The 20035-nt window shown below is 38.6% G+C and overlaps 1 protein-coding gene across 1 annotated transcript; it reads right to left on the bottom strand.

Moving 5' to 3' along the window:
* Nucleotides 1-751: 751 nt before the first annotated feature.
* Nucleotides 752-18947, bottom strand: LOC146465227 (endothelin-converting enzyme homolog). Its single transcript, XM_085128677.1, has 18 exons — nt 18781-18947; nt 17732-18656; nt 15918-15971; nt 11576-11689; nt 10808-10888; nt 10208-10335; nt 8901-9123; nt 8004-8102; nt 7621-7707; nt 7155-7258; nt 7017-7075; nt 6185-6239; nt 5364-5431; nt 4724-4854; nt 4245-4310; nt 3815-3913; nt 3639-3715; nt 752-3231 (listed from the first exon to the last, which is right to left on the bottom strand). The coding sequence occupies exons 2-18, from the start codon at nt 18473-18475 to the stop codon at nt 3111-3113; spliced, it is 2310 nt and encodes a 769-aa protein (XP_084984803.1). The 5' UTR covers nt 18476-18656; nt 18781-18947; the 3' UTR covers nt 752-3110.
* Between the last annotated feature and the right edge of the window lie 1088 nt (nt 18948-20035).

Below are 20035 nucleotides of genomic sequence, written 5' to 3'. Positions count from 1 at the left end.
TGTGTTTTGTTAACTCTGTCGTTTAAATATTCAAAAGCCTGAGAAATACACTTTTCAGATAAGAAACCACACATGCATACGCAAGTCACCAAAAGGATTTCTCAAACTTTTTTCCTGGTGCGGCCATAAAAGGGAGCCAGAAGGACATGACTTGACCGCCTTATTGTCAACCGACGGTTTTTCGGCCGACCGTGAACGACTAGGTGACGTCAAGCATCAAAATGCGTGAGTGACAACTTGAACGCGTACGCTAAACTGACAAATGAACGTCATTCAGTGGTATCTGTCATAGTTAACAATTATTCCACGAACGCGCGTTAGCTATGAGATGATGGCTGACCAAGTGCGAGCGGAATAATTGTTTTGTTAAATACTACCAAGAAATTTTGCTAGATCTTGCTGATTTAATTTTGCAGGAACTACCAAAAGTCGATTTAACAGCCGCTATTTCGCGGGCATAGTATAATGGCTGATATTCCATGGCTGCTAAACCAATCAAACCTGAATGGCATTATGCAATGACTCAGTTTCTTAATAATGCCATAGTATTTCATCACCGATGGGCAAAATCAAATCCAGTTGAGGCACTCGCGAAAGGTTGACGAAGGAGGGCCTGTTGTGTAAGGTAAAATTAAGGTGCAAGTGGTTCGTCTTCCACTGTACGCACATTTCTGTGCGTGCATGTCACGCCAACGGGTGAGGTGTTCTCGCTTTTCACAGGCTGTGAGAGATTAAGGAGCGCAAAAAGAAATGAGATTTTCCTTGCACAATCTTTTTATTAAAATTTCATTTAAATTTCCTTGATAAAATCACCTATTTTACAGAAATACGGTGTGTTTTTTACCTAATTCGGCCTTATGAGTCAATTGGTTGTTAAGTCTGTAAATTCCTAGAACTTAAATCAACCCCATTTCTGTAATTGTTAGCGATTGTTCTGTTAATAAAGCAAGGTTATTGAAGAGATTTTAATCTTAAAAGATTAAAATCTTTAATCTTAAGATTAAAAACTCAGGTCTTCAAACAAGTCCATTTCTGTAATTGTTAGTGATTGTTGCGTGTTCATAAACGGCAACGTTGTTGAGAATAAAAATTTTAAACTTGAAATTAAACTGTTACTGTAAAATCAGTACAGTGATACATTCCACGTATGAGCCCTGACTTACACAGCTCGATGAGACATTTCAGAGGGCATTTAACCCCTTAAAACGCCTTAAGGAGCTCTTGGAGTGTCATATTGAGATCGAACAGTATGATACTAGAAAGCGGTCACATGTGGGAAGGGTATGGGGTAGAGGGCTTCCAATAGGATGTAATCTGTAACTTGACGAGACTTCCTCTGTGTGTGGGTAAAAACTTTCAAACTAGGCTAACGTCAAAATCCTCCCACCTGGTGTGTACTGAACTGACAAGAAGCACTCGCAAGATGATCGCAATCATTGCTAATGAAACATTTGTGGTATGTGGAATCGAACTCCTTCACCAATAGCTTCGATCTCGTTCCCAGAGTCCACGTTATCCCTGTCCCGCCAGCAAAAAAAAAAAAATTATCCCACGGCGCTTTCCACATAGCCGGTCAGACAGGTCAGTTTGTAATTGGAATGTTCCAATGTGATAGATGAGTTTTATCCTAGTCCTTCGAATTTCATAACGCGTACCATTTTTGGAGTGATTATGTTTCAAGATTTTGCAGCACCATTCCTTCAAAATGACACATTTGATTTACAGACTGGCGGGCCAGTTCTGACAAATGAAAAGCGCCCCAGAGCCCCTCGTTTCCCGTTCCTCTTGTCAAGGGTAACGCCGACTTGGCTTGAGATTGTTGCTTTCTGGTAAACGTTTTGTCCCAGAGTCTTCCGTTCCCGACCGTTGGTCTGGGGGAACGCGGACTCTGGGGACGAGATTGCAATAGCTCAGTTTTTGCACGCAGGCTGCTGAATGCTGAATGAACAGATTGTGCATTGCGTATTAGGAATTATGAAATTGCTTTGGAAGATTCAATGTCTGCCATCTGCGCATTCTCTTGCAAACTTTGTTTAAGTTTATTTATATTACAAGCAGTCATTGTTTCCAAACTGATGGTCCAATGAAAAGCGAAATAAGCGCAGGAGTAAGATAATTGATCGGGAGAAGACCCAGGGTGGACGTGGCTAGCGCCTATTTGATTCACTTCTCACGTGAAAGTGAGGATCTATAAAGAAACTTAAGTCAACTACTTTGAGTATCGCATCTAAAATTAAGCTCGTGCCGTTGTTAGCGTACAAATAACGGCGCAATACATTAAAATCACTGTTATACTACACTTCTGAAACTACTACTAACTTATAACTGATTTTGGCCATGGATGCAATTTGAAAAATTAGGCCAACTATTTCATGTTCTGCCAATATGCTGGAAGAAGCGACGTAAGAACATTGCCTTTAACCTACGTTTCTGGTAATTCTTAGCCAAAAATTGGAGTGTACGTTTCCAAACGCTTAGAACTGGTTGAATGCCGGCCCTTTTTAAACTTCCTTTTGGCACTGAAGTATTTAATTTTAATTTACTCAGTTATCTTTGTTTGTTGATAGGCAATTGGCCAGATTTGTTTGTTTTAAAAAACCTCTAACGTAGTTATACGTCCAAATATTAAAAAACAAATTGATTTTTTTTTGCAGATACAGAGACAAAGCACACCTTGGTTCTAATTTTTGTTTGCTTGAATTTTTGTAACTGTCTTTACGCTTTACAAAATGATGATTCTAACTCTTGCCACTGTGGATGAAATCCTAGATCATTAACATTCAGGCAAAAACTGCTAAGCATTTTTTTGTTTTGTCCAATGGTGTTTCGATTTCATAAAATACCGAGTGTGATCATTGAAACGAAAACTTTTGAGCAATAAATTCCTGTTATGTAGTCTATTTAGCTGTACAGGAAGGTTCTAACTTCTGCCTCAGTGCATAAAAATCTGACGTGACACCAAATAGAAGATGTTGAAAACTGTGGGCTTTTTGATCGGGGGGAGACGGGGTGGGAATTATAAGTAAAAGCTTTTGGTAAACAGGTAATAGGTCGGTTTTCTTGAGATTTTTCGGATGAGTTAACCGTGAAGAGTGATCCCATGTCAGGTCCTAGAGTTGCATTTCATCACTGCACCACACGGCACACTTGCTTGTAGGATTCATCGGCGTGTTTGGCTTGCAGTTGAACGCTTTGGAAAATTCGTATGAATTAGATAATGTTCCAATGACCCTGTTAATATAAACAAAAGATCAATTTTCAGTCATTGACGACACAACACGAAATAAAGACAAGAAACGAGGAGGATTTTAGAACTTTTAAGTAATGGACAAGCAATCATGATTTATCTTCGCTTTCTGTAGCATAAGATGACTATGAAAATTCGCGAGTTTCCGAGACAATTTGTCCTTAGTCATTAACGCCCTTTGCTTAAGGCTGGAATATACGTACCTCTTACGAAAGGTACCTTTTCTGTACGGGAAAGGTTCTGGTGAATGCCATATTTTTCGCTAGATTTGTGCATTTCTACCCTTGGAGGTTCAACGAAGCAAGAACGTAATGCCTCCAAAGGTTTGACACCACCTTTCACTCAGAGAAGCTTAAACAAAAGATCATCTGTAATACGAAAAAAATCTCACCTAAATTTCTCCTCGGAGTGTCTATCACTTAAAGTTGCTAAGTATTGCTCGGTTGGACGACTATTGCTGCAATAAGCCTACAGTGACAAAAAACGTAAACACCATGGTTAGAGAAACAAGATTTCAAACAGTCACGGTCGGAAAAATTGGCTCGAATGATCTCTAGCGTGCATCACCTGACCAAATCCTACGTAGAACAACTGTTCGCTCGTGAACTTGACACCAGGTAGCGTCCAGGATTCTGCTCCGTTCTTCTTTAACCAGTTCTTGTAGGCCTGTGCAAAAAAAATGCGTAAAACTCCGCTTAGTCGGTCAGAGACGGCAAAACCGTAAGACTGAAGCTATGGAGAAGAATTGATCAACGCACCTCCAGCGTGATCTTTTTAAGTGGGCCATTGGTTCATATATAACTGTTCCAACAATAGATAAGGAACGTTCACTTCCGCAATTATGCCAACCGCCAATGAACTTGTATATTGATAATAATGAATCATAAATTAAGAAATCGGTTTTTTATGTCCCTGAGAGCGGCTTCCAGCATCTTACTGATGGAAAGAACTAAAAGTTTTAAGGCCTTTTAAGAAAAGATAATAAACGTCAGCATACCCTAAACGACGCTTTGAAGCCTCCGTTATCGGCAATATTCTCGCCAAGAGTGAGCTTCCCATTAATCTGAAAAAAATAGGTGAAAGAATAAAAGTAATTTTGACGACTTTATTCTCATTCCGATTACTGATCAACCTCTAAGTTTGAACCTGTAGTGAATAGATAATAATTATTGTACTTTCATAATGCTCTTCTCCTAAAAGAACAAAAAAAAAAATGAAACCTGGCATATGTGTTCCCCTAATAGGCCATTTCCGAGTTGCTATGAACCTCACTATGAAAGCGAGGCTAAGTGCAAAACTTTTCATATGAAAATTAATTTTGTTTGCATATGAATGAAAACTAATTTTCATAACAAAAACTTTGCACTTAGCCTCACTTTCATAATGAGGTTCAAAGCAACTCGGAAATGGTCTATTCGTTTGCTCAGAAACTGATTAAAATTGTAACTTCTGCTTTCACACAAGAATGTCACTCACCGGATACTTATTGCGCACTTTGTACATGGAGTACTGATTCTCCACACATTTTGCCTTCGCGCTGAATCCATCCAATGAATTCCGAGACCACCATTGTGCCGTTAGTTCCCCATTTTTGTTGAACTTCCTCCCTTGGAATAAATCAGACAGTGAGAGCTTATTTGAAGTGAAAAAAGTAACTTCGTTTGCACAGCGAATTGAAATGGCGTTTGAAATTGTTGCTAAAATCGCATCAAAATCGTCAGTGAAAAAGTACGTTATGAGTACGAAGTAACCAGGACTAATGTGGACTCAGAAATGTGACCTACGGGGAGTCCGCAGCCTAGTCACCAGTCGTTCTTGGCGCGCAACGCCATCAAAGCCTTTGAAGAAAAGTCTCCGTTTGATTTGCTCGATAAGTGTGTTGAAACTGGAAACAAGACTGGGAATCCGATGATAAAGCGAGGTGGATCCTAGTTTAACAATTGCAAAAAACTAAAAGGTAGCAGAATCAAGCTATTGCTGTTACCAAAGGTTGTTTCTTGCAAGCATGAGGTAGGGATAATGATCGAAAGCCGATCATCGAAAATTGCGAGAAAAGACTCTGTCATCCAGGGTAGAATCATGTACTTTAGCTTGTATAATTACTAATTAATATTACCTGTGTTGTCGAATCCATGAGTGAGTTCATGGCCAAGAATCGATCCGATTGCACCAAAGCTCAGTGACCTGAATTGAAAGTACTAAATTGGCCTAAAATGGCTTACTGTGTACAAAATCATGAAATAAATGTAAAAATTGGGAACTATACAATAATGTTTACGAAAATGACAAAATTCCCTCCCGGTTGAGGTCAGGTGGTATCGATTGCACAACTAAAGTGCCTTAGTCATTGCTATTTAAAAATTTGACCTTCTGGCCATTTTAAACAGTGAACCGACTCGCTCAACCGAATGTTTTATCATCCAAAATGGAGAAGAAATTGGTCCTCATACTGGTCTTTAAATTTTCATTACTGCCAGTGATTAGCTTTTCAATATTCCACACTTGATTGTCTTTACTCTTATCACCTATGTACATTGTGCTAAAGGAAAATTGGTTGTTGATCTTTTTTTTTTTAACTTATTTTATTTATTTTACCACAAAACAAAATAAAAGAACGAAAACTACATGGTTACATAAAACAAAGAAAGTGGCACGGACGCCTAAAAGGAAACGATAAGGCTCATAACATTCGGGCTCCCTTAAAACAGAACAATAGATTTACAATAAAACCAGTGTCGGACATAACTAACCAAATAATAATACATTGATAGAAAATAAATAACTATATACATGATGACATGATTTACAGATGCTCAAGGCAGTAAATTATTTAAAATTAATTTAAATAATGATCAAAAGCAGATGAAAATATGTAGCAAAACTTAAGTGTATACGGGAAGAAAATACTTTATACAGCTTTTTGTCAGTTAGATTTACCTGGGACTTCCTTTAGCGTAGAAAAATGGCGGTTGAAGAATGGCAGCGGGAATAACTAAAATACGGGAAAAACATTGGTCGATGAAAATCAATTATTTAACCAACCAGTAAACAATTCCTTGATGGATTCAAAAGGAAATGGATGCGCTATGTAAATAGCGAAGATGGCAGCCAACAGGCGAAAGATAAGAACTACAGACTGGTAGAAAATAAGGCGACTTAGATTAAAGTAAAGGGGTGAGATCAAAGGTATATGTATATCTGAACGATACTAAATAAATTGTGCTGTGCAATTTGTAAAACGTCCATATTCACCAATAAATGTAGAATGTTTTGTAAACGTACTTAACACGCCAAATACAAGGAACTTCAACCTTTGTTTATCCATAGTAAAGATGTTAGTGAAAAGAAATACTGGTTGGACGGACAACAGAAAGAAACGTTGTAGGGAGAACAAGCATGCGCAGTTCAACTCAGGCTACCAACCCACAGCCCAAACATGAAGTGGCTACAATAGCTGGAGTACGTGAACCCTGGACATCCTGAAGTTTAATTATAGTGGGTACATGCGCCGTCTGTAGAGGGTTGAGTTACCACAGACCATTATTCAATCCTACTGAGTTACCACCACGCAAAGAAGGTAAGGAGTATCATCAACGACAACAGTAGCTTTCCTAAAGTGTGTTCACGGCGGCCATGTTGGATGAACAGAACAACAAAAAAATATTTGCATTAAAATAAAGTTTATTTTCCAAAGGAAAATCATTCTATTGTTTCACTCCTCCAATATGGCTGTTGCAAAAACACTCTACATGTGGCATATGGGACTCACTTATCTCGTTCTCGTTGAAGCTGTACATTGCGTTGATGGTTTGTGGATCCATAGGCCATCTTGATAAGAAAAAGAGACAGATTAGGATTCTTTACTTTAGTGCAAACAATTCATAAAACCTATAAAAGAAAAACGTACTCTTCTTTATCCACGGGTTTCCTCAGTTTTCCCAACATCCTCTTGTGTGCCATTTTTAAAACTGAAATCCGGTTATGAAAAAGACTGTTGCTCTTGATGTCTACCTGCCAGTGAATATTAGAGAAAAAAGAGTGGTTCAAAGTTTAATCAATTCAAATCAGTTGTCATCAAAATAGGATGAATTTTTAAATCAGTGTGAAAACTGTAGGCTGTTTGGAGAATGTAGAAGTTAGAATCAAGGTGCGCAGAAAAAGACAACGCCATCTCATCGGCTTTTAACTTGCAACCTTACGACTAAACTATCGGAAGGATTTTTTTAAAAAGTACATTCTGGTTGTGATTCATTCTGGAAGCGAATCATTTCCAGAGGAAATGCGGAGATACTAGAAGTCTTGCAACTTGGGTTGCAATGACCTTTCTTTGCATTGTCAATTGGAACTGGGTAGAGAGACTTCTCAGTACTTACATGGTCATATTTTTTAAACCTCTTCTTAAATTTCTTTTCATTAACTAAATAATGCGGGAAACCAACTTCATCGTGCATTGCATCCGCCTGCAAATCCAAAAAGAGATGATACAATTCAATTCAGTTTAAATATGAGGTAAATACTCGCCTTGTAAACTGCTGGGGATGGTCAGTTGAAAAAGGGCTGCTCATAGGTCTATACCGCTAGCCAATTTCATACCAAAATGGACGATTTCTTCAGTATCCTACTTAATACACTGAGTACAAAGCGTTAAATCTACATCATTTGTTCCTCGAAAAGGTAAAAATTAAATGCCCTAGCTCTCTCGAATGGTGAAGTACGAGAATCTACTAATTGGCATTTGTCATAAAAAGGTCGGCACCTTTTCCGCGACCGCCATTTTGGTGTTGCTGTCCATCCACGGAATGTTGTTGACATTATCTTTGAATGCGTTTCGTACCTCCACTATCATGTCCTCTGCCTAAGAAATGGAATAACAGATACCATGCATTAGGACATCATTGTCTTAGAGAACGTTTTCTCATCACCAACTTTCAACCATGAATGACGACCTCGCTATGAACAGTTCTCTTATCATGTTTGGTGGACCAGAACCTGCAAATTTGTTTTCAGCTTATTGCTTACTCTCTACTCATGCGCATTGTGGAGTATCTTCCAATTATATTCTGCTATCAGCTCACTGGACCCCTACAGATGTATACTAAATTAGTCAAGTAAAACAGTTATATAAAAGTGTTGCTGGCTTCATGAACTCCGCTACCTTGTAGCTGCCCTCATTTCAACTGGTCATCCAATTGCAACTGAGACGTGTTAGACGCTGATTTATGAATACTGATATATGCATCTCCTCCCCCCGGTTAGTAGGTTCAATCGCATAAGCCAATTTACGCGTCACAATTCGGCTTACTTCTTTATCCGTCTGTGTAGGGCGGGGTTAAAATTGTTCTGATTCAAAGAAATCTGTAGCACTGCCACATTTTTTTTGTAGATATATATAAATCATGCCGATGTTCGTCCACACACTCATTTTATTTGTGAAATTGGGTGAAATGGGCCCGATTGATTGGTACGCGTAAATCTTTGTTTTGTGGCAACGGTACGATGCCCTAAACTGTGAACACTGTGAATAAATTATCTACAAAATACCTCTCCCTCTCAACGGCAATTGACAAATAGTACTGTTTTCCTAAACTTTGTACAGTTGTCTGTCCAACAGTTTCTAGCTTACAAATTCTAATACTTGTCCAATGTCCCTCACCATCTCTTTACTTTCTTTACTGAAATGATGCTCCACGTAAGCTGACCCTAAAATATCTCCCAATAGTTCATTAGTGAAAGTCACACAGGTCTTCCAGCGCTTCTTCTGGCCCTTGGAGCCCAGGACCCGCTCCCGATACTGCGTTCGTGCATCCCGATACGGCTTGGAAAGGAACGAGACCTCGTCTTGAATGACATTCCACACGATGTAGTTTGCAACGATCCTAAAACCAAATAGGTATCTTGTGAAGAAGTAATCGCATGCTTTCTTTTGAGAAATTTTTTTTTGCAGTCGATCTAACACGCTAGTTTTTAAATTTATTGAAAAGTTGACTTTGTTACACTTCCTCCTATTATCGGGACTCTCTCAAGGCTCAGTGTTTTTCCTTGTTCTGTTGAAGAAGTTTTTCTAGATACTCCTGTTACTCCAGAAGGTACTTTGTAAAATCACGCGTAAAAAGAAACATTTGCTGTACCTAGTCATATATTAACGCCCAGGGCCCAATTGTTCAAAGCCCGATTAAGCTAATCCTGGATTAACGAGAACTTTAATTCCAGTTTAATTACTAAACAATAAAGATTTTACAAAAGGATTTTTGTCCCTTAGTTTTGACGTTGACGTTTTTTTACCATAAGCTTGAAATTATATTTTAAAAACATTTTTAACGAGGGAACTGAAAACCTCAGTTATCGTTTAATCGTAGATTAGCGTTAATCGGGTTTTGAACAACCGGGCCCAGAATAGTGTTATCCCTGACATTCCTGACTCTTAGAGCCACCTCCTCCCACAAACAATGCTGATAGAGAGTATCCAAGGATTGAAGACAGAAACTTTAACAAAAATGAATTAGATATCTCCAACACCTCATTGTACAGTAAGTCGCAACAATGTTTATCAATTGAATGGATTACTGTAGTCTTCAAAGCAGTGATGTCATGACATGTCATTGTGATAAATATGTATATGACATGTATATCTACCTAGATTTTTGAAAACCGGTCCGCTGAAGTCATACTTCTTTGAGAGTGTGGTGCGTGAGTTCCCAATATAAAAACCAAAGTTTTCTCTCTCTTCCTTCTCCTTTTTTTCTCTCTTTTTCATCATCCTCGACCTTCTCTGGGCCATAAAACCCGTGATTCGGTGTCGTTTCACAAAAGGCGTTCAGTTTTGATCGGCCACCTTTTCAAAAACTTGGTTACATTATTTTTTTCTTTTTTATATAAATTTATATGGTAAATTCATTTTAACTGGGTAGGATATTAAATAGTGTCTCTATTTACTGGTTATTTTAAAGATATTATTATTACCGTTGGGGTGTTTCTCTGATGATTAATGACATGTTCTGGAGATATGGTAGAGCGGGAACGATGATTTCTTCATCCCCTGTAAGTGTTTCGGTAGAAAATATCGAAGATAAATGATGCATCCATGGATACTGTAAAGTAAAATGATCAGCATTAATTGCAAATAACGGCAGTTTGCTGCATTTTCTTCGTATTTTAAAAATGGCTAGATGCTATTTACGTTGTCACTGGATTGAAAACCTTCTACTCACAGATGTTGGATGTTCTTTAAAGTTTTTTAAGTGTCCGTAGAATTTAGTTTCTCGTCTAATGTACTACTATAACTTAAAACAATTAGAGAGACGTTCATTTGGCTTGTACTCGCGAGAATCCACGCTTTGGGGGCTTTGCTCCTCCCGAGTTAGCCCTTTCGGTTAGTGACGACTGTTTTGTAGTCTATCATAATCCTATGTGGTATTAGGGTTGGCCTATTCGGTTAGTGACAACTGTTCTGTACTCTATCATAATCCTATGGGGGCAAGAAAAAGTTCTTCATCTGTTGATTAAATAAATACCGGAAAACCTTTTCCATCAAAATGGTAAAGAAAAAAAAAAGAATCTTACCCCTGGTGCGTCCTTCTGGAGTTTGTCAATGGTCATTCGATTGAACCAAGAATCAGTCTTGTCCGCATCGGGTACACTAACCTGAAAGGAAAAGCAATTCACTTGAACCTTAGTTTTTGTTCGGAGGGGTTTTGATTTGAGTGCAATGATTTTGTTTGCTATGTCGCACTAGAAGTAAAACTAAAGAAATCGTGACGTGATCGAATGCATTTTCCCGCGCTTGACATTAGAGAGATTTAGTACGCAAACAGCAAACGACAAAATTGATCACGTGACCTTGTTTATACTACATTTGCCTCTCTCGCTGTTTTAAAAACAGTTTTGCGTTAGCATCAAAGTGTGGAATTATTTTGCACTATTTTCGTCTATGTTCTCATTTTTAAAAACACCAATTTCACGTTTGCCGTAAACGCGATTCTAAAGGCTCTATTATCTAAATGATGTGCTTTGAGCTAGAGCTTTGATTTGTTCGTTATATTGTCAGTTTACATTTGTTGTTTAATTGGTTGCAGTTATTACTTTGGTTTTGGTCTCTCGATATTCGACTGAAACCACTGCACCATTCTGTGGAGTACTTTGCTTTAAAAGAAATCACATTTAGTTTGAAGTAAGACCAATGGCTGATTTCAGGCCTCTCAATTATATGGTAACCCGCTGTTACATAACAAGATGAAGGGCTAGTTCATTTAGTACTTGTAAACTCTTTCACGAGTTTGCCAGCCTTTTACCGTAAAATTTTAAATGTCAAGAAATCGAATCCAAACATACCTTTGCTAGTTTCGTTTCGAACTCTATAATCTCTTCCGCACGCTTTTCCATTTCATCGTCACCTCCAAGAAGTTTCCCAACAGCTGTTATGAATTGCTTGTACGCTTTCATGATCTTAGATGCAAAAAAAGTGTATTTCATTATTTATTAACTTAGAAGTTCCCAAACAAATGAACCAGTTTGGAAGTTTTGTGTTTAATCTGCATCAGCATCAATTCTCATAACTGCGCAATCTCAATCAATTTTGTTACAATACCGAAAAGGGGAGAACCTTTAAGATAAGTACTAAAATAAATTAAGACTCGTTCTTGCAAAAACTGATAAAACGTCAGTTCCGTAAATAAATAATAAGGTTATGCCGGAAAAAAGACTTAGTTCGAACTCTATTAAAGTGCCACTACGATCAAAATTTTGCATCCCTTTTTTTCGTCAGCTTTGGAAAGAAGAAGTGATAAATACTTACCACGCCAAATTTTACATCGAAATTCCAACGGGAAGACCAGTTATTTTAAACGCGAAGTTCAGCTTCGCTGTGCCGCCATTACTCGAACGACAAATGGCCGTCAACTACATAGAGAGCTGGATCTAGTTGCACCGACAGGAATATGACGTCATACGCGCACAACAACATGGCCCGCTTTCGAATGTTCGATCTCGCTGAAAGAAGCCACTTCTTTTTATTTTAGTGGCTCAAGGGCCGTCTTTACAACGCACACGTATTGTGGGCACCCGAGAGAAACCTAATGGTGGTTGTTTGAACATTTATGGTTCTGAAATACGTCAAAAGGGGGTAATTTCTTCAGACAAATCGTCTTTTTGTACATCGCACCGAAGTATACTAAAGACATATCCTCTCGACGACTTCGACAGCTGCTTCGTGGGAAACTCAAACGCAAGGACTGCCATACAATGCTACTGCCTCGATGCTCACTTTTCCAGGGTAAAGCGAGGGGCTAAGTGAAGTGATTAAGCCAAGATAACTGATCGGAAATGAACTGTTTTGATTCGTGAATGCGTGCAATGAAAGCAAGTGGCGCGGAGTGGTGGTGTGTATGTTTTGTTTATAGCTCATTGTAATGCTTTGTTTGTCTAGTGTTCATTAAGTCTTCTTCCTATAAGTGTCATGCTTTGGTAAATAAAAGTGCATAGATACTCCATTTTATTAAAAAAAATAATAATAATAATTGCTTGTGGTATAATATTGACAATCAACTGCCTTGGGTTTTTCGAATGCTCTCTTCCTACAAAGCACCCAACACATTTCTGAAAGACTTGTACGCCGACTGTAGAATACACAGCAAGGCGAGATTTTCGATCTGTATTAAATGAGCAATTTTAATTAAACTGATTGTGACATTGACATGAAAAATTCATCTCTATATACTGAAACAATCTCATGATATGTGAAAGTACAGGTCAGAAGAAATTTGCAGGCAACTTTACAGCTGATGTGGACCTGCTGACACTCCAACTTGCAAAATTCTCTAATGTAACCATCACTGATTTCTGTGAGTCAAGAAGGTCTTGTGGCAATCCTATTTGGTCTGTGTTATTGACTAATTATAATACTATTATTGAGCAATTATTTTAACATCACTTGTAAATATGCTTTGACTGCACCTTTGTGCAGACTTGCAGTGAATATTATGCATGAAAGTTATCTTCTGGGACAAGTCAAGATAATATCTACAATTTAAACCATATTAGTTTGTACGTAAAGAGAACAAATGAACCAAACTGACAAAATTATGAGACAGTATTTTGTCTAATACCCTATTCTAAAGAGTGTGGCTTGGTAAATTTCATCTTTGTGTTTGAATTATTAATTTTGTATTTGTGCCTTCTTTTGTTTTCTTGGCAAAGTCTGTTATATGGACAGCCAATTTTGTAGCATTTTTGGTACAACATAATAAATTTCTAACAAAAGTATTGCACTGTTTTGGTATATACCAGAGACAGTACAAAGGCGTCAACAAGGTCACCTAAGCACACCATGGTAAATAGGACTATCCATGGTAGATATTGCCATAGTAAATCTCACTTAGCTTTTAGTTTAGATCTGTCAACGACACTTCCTGAACCTTAAAATATTGGGATCTATATTATTAAGGTTAGTCTAGGGAAGCATGAAGGCATTTTTCACAGTTTCAGAAGATACATTGTCCAGAAGAATGGGCCAGGATCTTACACAAGGTTTACATTGTACATAATGTGCAAATTTATAAATGGAAGGGAGAGGAGGAGAACTACCAGCAAATTTTTGCAATATTTACCATTGATATCATATCAATGTGACAAGCAGGTACTGGTAATGCATGCAGACTGTGTGTGTGTGGTTTTTTGAAAAGTTGCTGTCATACCCATGTCATCAAGAACCACAATGCTGCAGGCATGGTGAGAGTAGACAGCAAGACTGGCCTCTGACTTCAAGGGTAAACTTGTCTTTATACAGGGAAGGTTTTTGGCCAATGGGATCATGGCATGCATTCTTGTGCTCTGAGTATTCTCATTGTTGAAAATGGTTATTAAAGAGGGCCACAGCAAAAGGCGTACCTTTAAATTTGATCCTAGAAACTGCCAACATAAATGATAGGAGAGTCTTCAACAAAATCTCCTGGATATAGGTCAAGCACATTAATATAAACAGTGAAGGGATTTTGGAAATTGTTTACTGATGGCCAATTATTTTGTTGGCTCGTTCATAGTGAGGGAGATTTGGGTGTTATGTCATAACAGCAACGACAAAAACAAAACAAAAAAGCCCCCCCCCCCCCCCCCCCACAAATATTATTGAAATAACAAAAATGGGTGAGATACAATGTATGATGCAAGCCTACTAAGGTTTCCTCCTTAGCTGTCTTCCCAAACTTTCTTATTAATCTTTAGTTTTCCAGCTGCATTTAAGGGCTTTACAACAATTTATTGTTGAATGTTACTTGGACTGTGGCTTTAAAATATTAGGCCCCTCATGATTACTTCATTTACTGCTTGAAAGTTGTTGTAGAATGAGGAAAGGATCTAACCAGGTAATACCTGGTAGATTACAGCCCTGTAGTATTGTAATATTGCAAATATTCTGTAGGTTACAGCTACAGCTACCCACTTTTCAACTGAAGTTAATTATACATCGTTTTAGTTTTGTCAAAGCTTTATTGAACTTTAAAAAGCGAGGTTAATGGTTCTTTTTTTCTTGACTCATTGTGCAGCTTTGGTTGATACTTGCGAACACCATACACGCCACCAACATAACATCAACATGTATTGGTCTGGAGTTATCCATCCTATTCAATAATTTGTTGCTCAAGTGTTTCTGTGAAGAGTGATTAGGTTCTGTTTACTAATCCCAAATAGAAAACATACCCAGAATATTAAATAACCATATGTCTACCTCCAACACAGTTGCTGAGTAAATGCCGGAGTGAATTCGTTTCTTCCTCGGCTTTACATGTAAATCCCAGGCTTGAATGAGCTGTTCGCGTGGCTTCGAAGCGTATTTTTTACAGTCATACGACTCCAAATCCACCGCCAAGGAAATTATAATCCAAGATATTCGGTAAAATTGTCCTTTAGATCGCTTTTCACCAAACTGGATGGCGAATCTTACAAATTATCTTGCCTATTCACTTACTTTAGGACTTACGATTATTGAGGGTTACTGAGTTTTGCAAGGAACGCACGATGTTCGATGCGCGTATGACGTCACACAAAGATCTCATACAAGCAACCGCAGTTTAGAATCACCACGGGCGTCACTTTGCCGTCGGAGTAATGGCGGACGGGTTTTCGACGGTTTTCGGCCACTTATTCCCAGGATCAGTAAGCTTGTATAAAGCTAATTAATAGCTATTTTTGCAATTACGAACTCATTAAATGGATTGGAACACGAAAAGGGCGAAAACAGAACTAAAAATTTTCGTCGTAGTGGCACTTTAAGCATGTACATAGAACTTATCATGCATTTTAAAATAAACGTTGCTTTGACAGTAATTGCCAAAAGCTGGACTGGCCTCTAGCGATCGGTTTTTCTTTGGGTCTGTCAGATATATACCATACGACCACCTAACGTTCTGGCACGTTATGTCGTCAGTGCTCTGTTGTGACGGACGCCTTATTTGTGTCTCATTGGCGGGTTGTTTGGGTAAGAACACTTTAATGTCTTTGATCAACTTTTGTTCAACCGTGCACAGAACTCGGTTGAAAGGTAAGATTCCGAAACATCACGACCATTTCTAAGAAAAAGCCTTTCAAAAAGTATGCTATTGGGGCAACCAAAATAACTGAGCCAGAACACCGCTGCGAAAATGAAGCGGGCGGCACCAATAGTAGAAATACTCTTCTTTACCTTAGGGCTGTCGAAGTACACTTCTCGGGAAAGACTGGGCCCTGATTGGTCTATCTGGTAGTAAAGGAATACACATGATGCAGTTCAGTTACAGAGAAAATCAAGAAGAATCTTAATTGACTAAATAATGGCTGTATTGTTAAGTTTTATTATTTGCCTGTGAGCAGGCAAGGCACTCGGTGGAGAAGCAGTGCGAGCGACAAGCGACGCATCGTTATTTGTGCCCTCTTCTCCACCAGGGAACCTTTCCATAGATTATGAGATTAGTACAAATTTCATATAACCTTCAAACATTTATGCAATTTGGACAGGACAAGGTATGTTGAACATAAGAAGAAATAGCTTATAATCCAGCTAATTTTTTCGCTTCCCTGTGATTGGTCAAAATGCTTTGTCCTTGAACATTTTCTGTTTCCCGAACCTCGTAGTTTTTCTCCAGCGAATACTGGTTCGCTTCTTGGAACTGCACTTGTCCAATTTGGAAATAATTAGATTAAAAATCAACCGACTGAATACCAGGCAGCCTTCGAGGTACTATTTCTCATTCAATTACGTCCAAATTCGACAGCATGTAGCATTTTTAGATATGTGAAGTTGTAGTAAGCCACCAGTTTTATACCAAACACAATTTTAGTCTCGTACTCATACAATGTTTTAAACTCAGTCTGGCGCATTACCACATCTCCTTCCGGGGACCCTCATTGAGCCTGTTTCTTTGCTGGTATGAGAAACGTCTCTGGGAATGAAACGGATATGAAGTTGGGAAATCTCATTTGTTGCCCATGGGCCCTTGACTTGGATATAGCCGCAATACCGCGAGAAAAATTTAAGCGGCAAAATAAGCAAATTAAAAGTGGCAATGACGTTGCTAAAATCGACGAAATACCTAAACCGAATTTACAAATCCCAGCTTAATCCACACCGTAACACCAAAACTACCAAAATACCGTGTGAAAAATGGCCCGAAACCGTCATGTTTTAAACCCCTTTGTCCTCCTGATTCGAACACTGTGACATCTGATATCACTTTTATAATATCATTTTGAAATCACTATCACAAATAAACGAGGGTTACTGGGTCTTTACTTCATTACTAACCGAGATTTTAAAAGCAGTTTATCTGTGTTTGGTTTTTTCCCACGTTCACCCTTTAAATGCTGCGCCGGCTCATTAAACATTTTATCCGAGCGATGTCATAACGCCTCGCTCTTTCAAGCACTTAGCAGCGGATAGGTTTTCTCCGCCTCAATTATTGTGTAAAATCATTTGTCCAACATGCCCCTGAAAAAATTTACACCTGGTGAACAAATTACCCCGCACTTGTTCTCCATATATAGGGGGTCTATATATGCTGATTTAATACCCGTCATTTAAGGCTATCTGATTAAGTGCGAACAAGAAAAAAAAATTGGACTTCAAACGAACAGCAGGTACTCCAAGTCATAATCAGCAGGTTTAGGATAGCCTCTGCAGCTCAAAACAATGGGATTTAATGGTTGAAATGACATTTTGAACAATTCCCTAACTTTCTCGAACATAAAGATCATAATTTAGAGTTTCCAAGATGACCACACAGGTTTTTGTTTTCAACTGCTCCGCCCACTACCTTGTTCTCAATTATTTGAGTGACATCTTTTTCCTGCATTTAAAGATGAAAATAAATACATATTCCTTGTCTTTTTTTATCGGAACGAGCTGTCTTTGCAAGACAAATCGTACTCTTCTGTTAAAGAGTATAAAAAATATTTCTTTCACAATGATACTGTTCAATGGCTCGGTGTGCAGAAGTTGCATCCTACCAACTCACCACTCACCTCAATTATGTGTCTTGTGTTGTTTATGGGATCGTCACTAATATGAACAGAAAACAAGGGTCCGCCTGCGGACGTATAGTTCCTATGAATGTTCAACAAAGTTCTCTCAAGATCCCAACTTTTCTCATCCCAACCTGAGTTGCTGTTTACGCTCCATGAACCAATCTTATCAATCAGATCCCTAAGTGGTTTGTCCCCCAGTTTGTCAATAGTGTTCAGATCCATGCAGGACTCGTAGAACCGTTTTGGCAATTGGAACAGCTTTTTGCTAGAAGCTGTGATTCCTTCCTCCAAAATATGTCTCAGACTTCGCTCCACGTGCCCGTTGAGCTTGGCAAACGTGGAGTAAGTGGACGAGCTTTTGGGAATGGGATTGGCCTTGATCCAGCCCCCGCAGACGTAATCAAAAAAGTCTACACATGGATCTTTGGAGTAGTCCATGGAAGCGTTTATATATTTCGCCACCCTTTGGCAATCGCTGCTTTGGCAAATCGCCATAGGGTCATCCTTTCGATGTGTGTGAACATCTCGCGCTGAGCGAATAGCACCCCCCGTACTAACAAGTTCATCAAAATACGTCTTTCGCTCGTCGCTGGTTGCCACATGAACGACAGCCACCACTAAAATGACCGTCAAAACACCAAGAATTCCCATGAAACGCGCTCCACAGCCCCATGAAGATTCTTGGTCGTTCATTTGGGATCGTTCATCATTCCGCTTTCTCTTTAATCCATCGCGCCCCATTGTTGTGATCTGTTCTGGGGCTGTTTGGCAATATTTCTGTTATTTCCCCAATACCCCAAAATGACCTTCCCAAGTCGCAGTATCTGCTTGACAGGCGATAAATTATGTACCGGTCGGCTCAACGGCGAATAACGTAATCTGCTTTTGTAATGCGAGAGACGAGCTTTATGGAGTATGGGAACTAGACAAGAAACGGAAGTACGAGTAAGATATATACAACACGGCCCCAGTAAGCTAGCACGGGAAAAACGAAAAGGGTCACCTATTCCAATTTTCACTTTAACTTACGCTTTTTGTCTACTTACCTTCACGAGAGAATTTGATTTAAAAGGTGCGAAGGCGTGAATCGAAGCATCCGTTGAATTGAATTTGTTAGCTTGAAATTTGTGCCGATATTTTTTGTTTCTTTTGAATTGCGTCCCTTGTCAGATTGAATGTCGTTTATTCAATATAACAAATACAAAAGATAAGAGTTATATTGGCTTGTTTAAAACAATAGATTAGACCCGAATTTATTACACTCGGAACGGGGAAATTTTTTAATTGCTTCGCCAGGTCATAACTGGTACCAGTTCTGTCAATGGTAAACTAAAACCGAGTTAATGGCTTTCACCTTTCCCTCGTCTTTCATAGAGAAGTGGAATTGGGAAAAGTCTCTACCGGTGTAGTTTTTTTACTTAAAAATTTGATTCTTTTAACAGCGGGGTAGCAGTACGTGTATACAGGTAGATTTTGTATGGGTCATTTATTCATTCATTCATTCCTCCTGACATTAATACGATTGTTCATTTTAATGCGACCACTGACTAATGGCCACTTCAGAATCAACACAAGCAACGTGTTAATATCGACCGGAGTTTCCAAAGGGATTTCTATCCATCCTAATTAACTCTACAGATTGGCTTATTATTGTTGAAAGAACAGAACAATCAATGTTATTTCTCCTTTCCCTGCTGTTTTTGTTGCGCAAAAAGATTCGGAATCTATTGACAAAAAGAGCGCGAAATTGTAAATATATTTGCTTCAAATGAAGAAAAGACCTTCGAAGAACTAGTGATCATGAATACTTTCAGAGTTATTTGGACATGGTTCCTTTACCAGTCAGTCTCTCTCAATGTCCTGCATCAATGACTGATCCTAGTATAATGCTCTCAAACTATGTTCACACAATACCGTAAACTGCCGCTTAGAAGCCCCCCCCCCCCCCCCCTCCGGTTATAGGCCCATCTACCCGTAAACCAAAAAATACATCCGATTATAAGTCCCCTCCCTGATATAACCCCCCGCTAGCTTTCCTTGTTTAGAGTGATGGCACTTTCTCCGTATTCTACACTATTTCAAACAGAAAATTGGAAAAACTATTGAGGAATAATAAGTTTATTACTCCCTTTTTATTATCTACTCTTTATATAACTACCGTATAACTTTATTGTAAAATGCCATTAAAGTAACCTTTTAATGCTTTTCTTGTAGTTGAAATTTCCTTCGTGTTGTTAGTTTTAATTTCGTTCCAAATAATGAAATGAATTCGATTTATTATGACGTTTTAAAACTTTGAAA

Source organism: Pavona decussata, unplaced genomic scaffold (genome assembly GCF_977016875.1).
Source record: "Pavona decussata unplaced genomic scaffold, jaPavDecu1.1 SCAFFOLD_156, whole genome shotgun sequence".
NCBI classification, from domain to species: Eukaryota; Metazoa; Cnidaria; class Anthozoa; order Scleractinia; family Agariciidae; genus Pavona; species Pavona decussata.
Note: the sequence above shows the minus strand (reverse complement) of the source record. Positions and strands in the feature narration are given on the sequence as shown.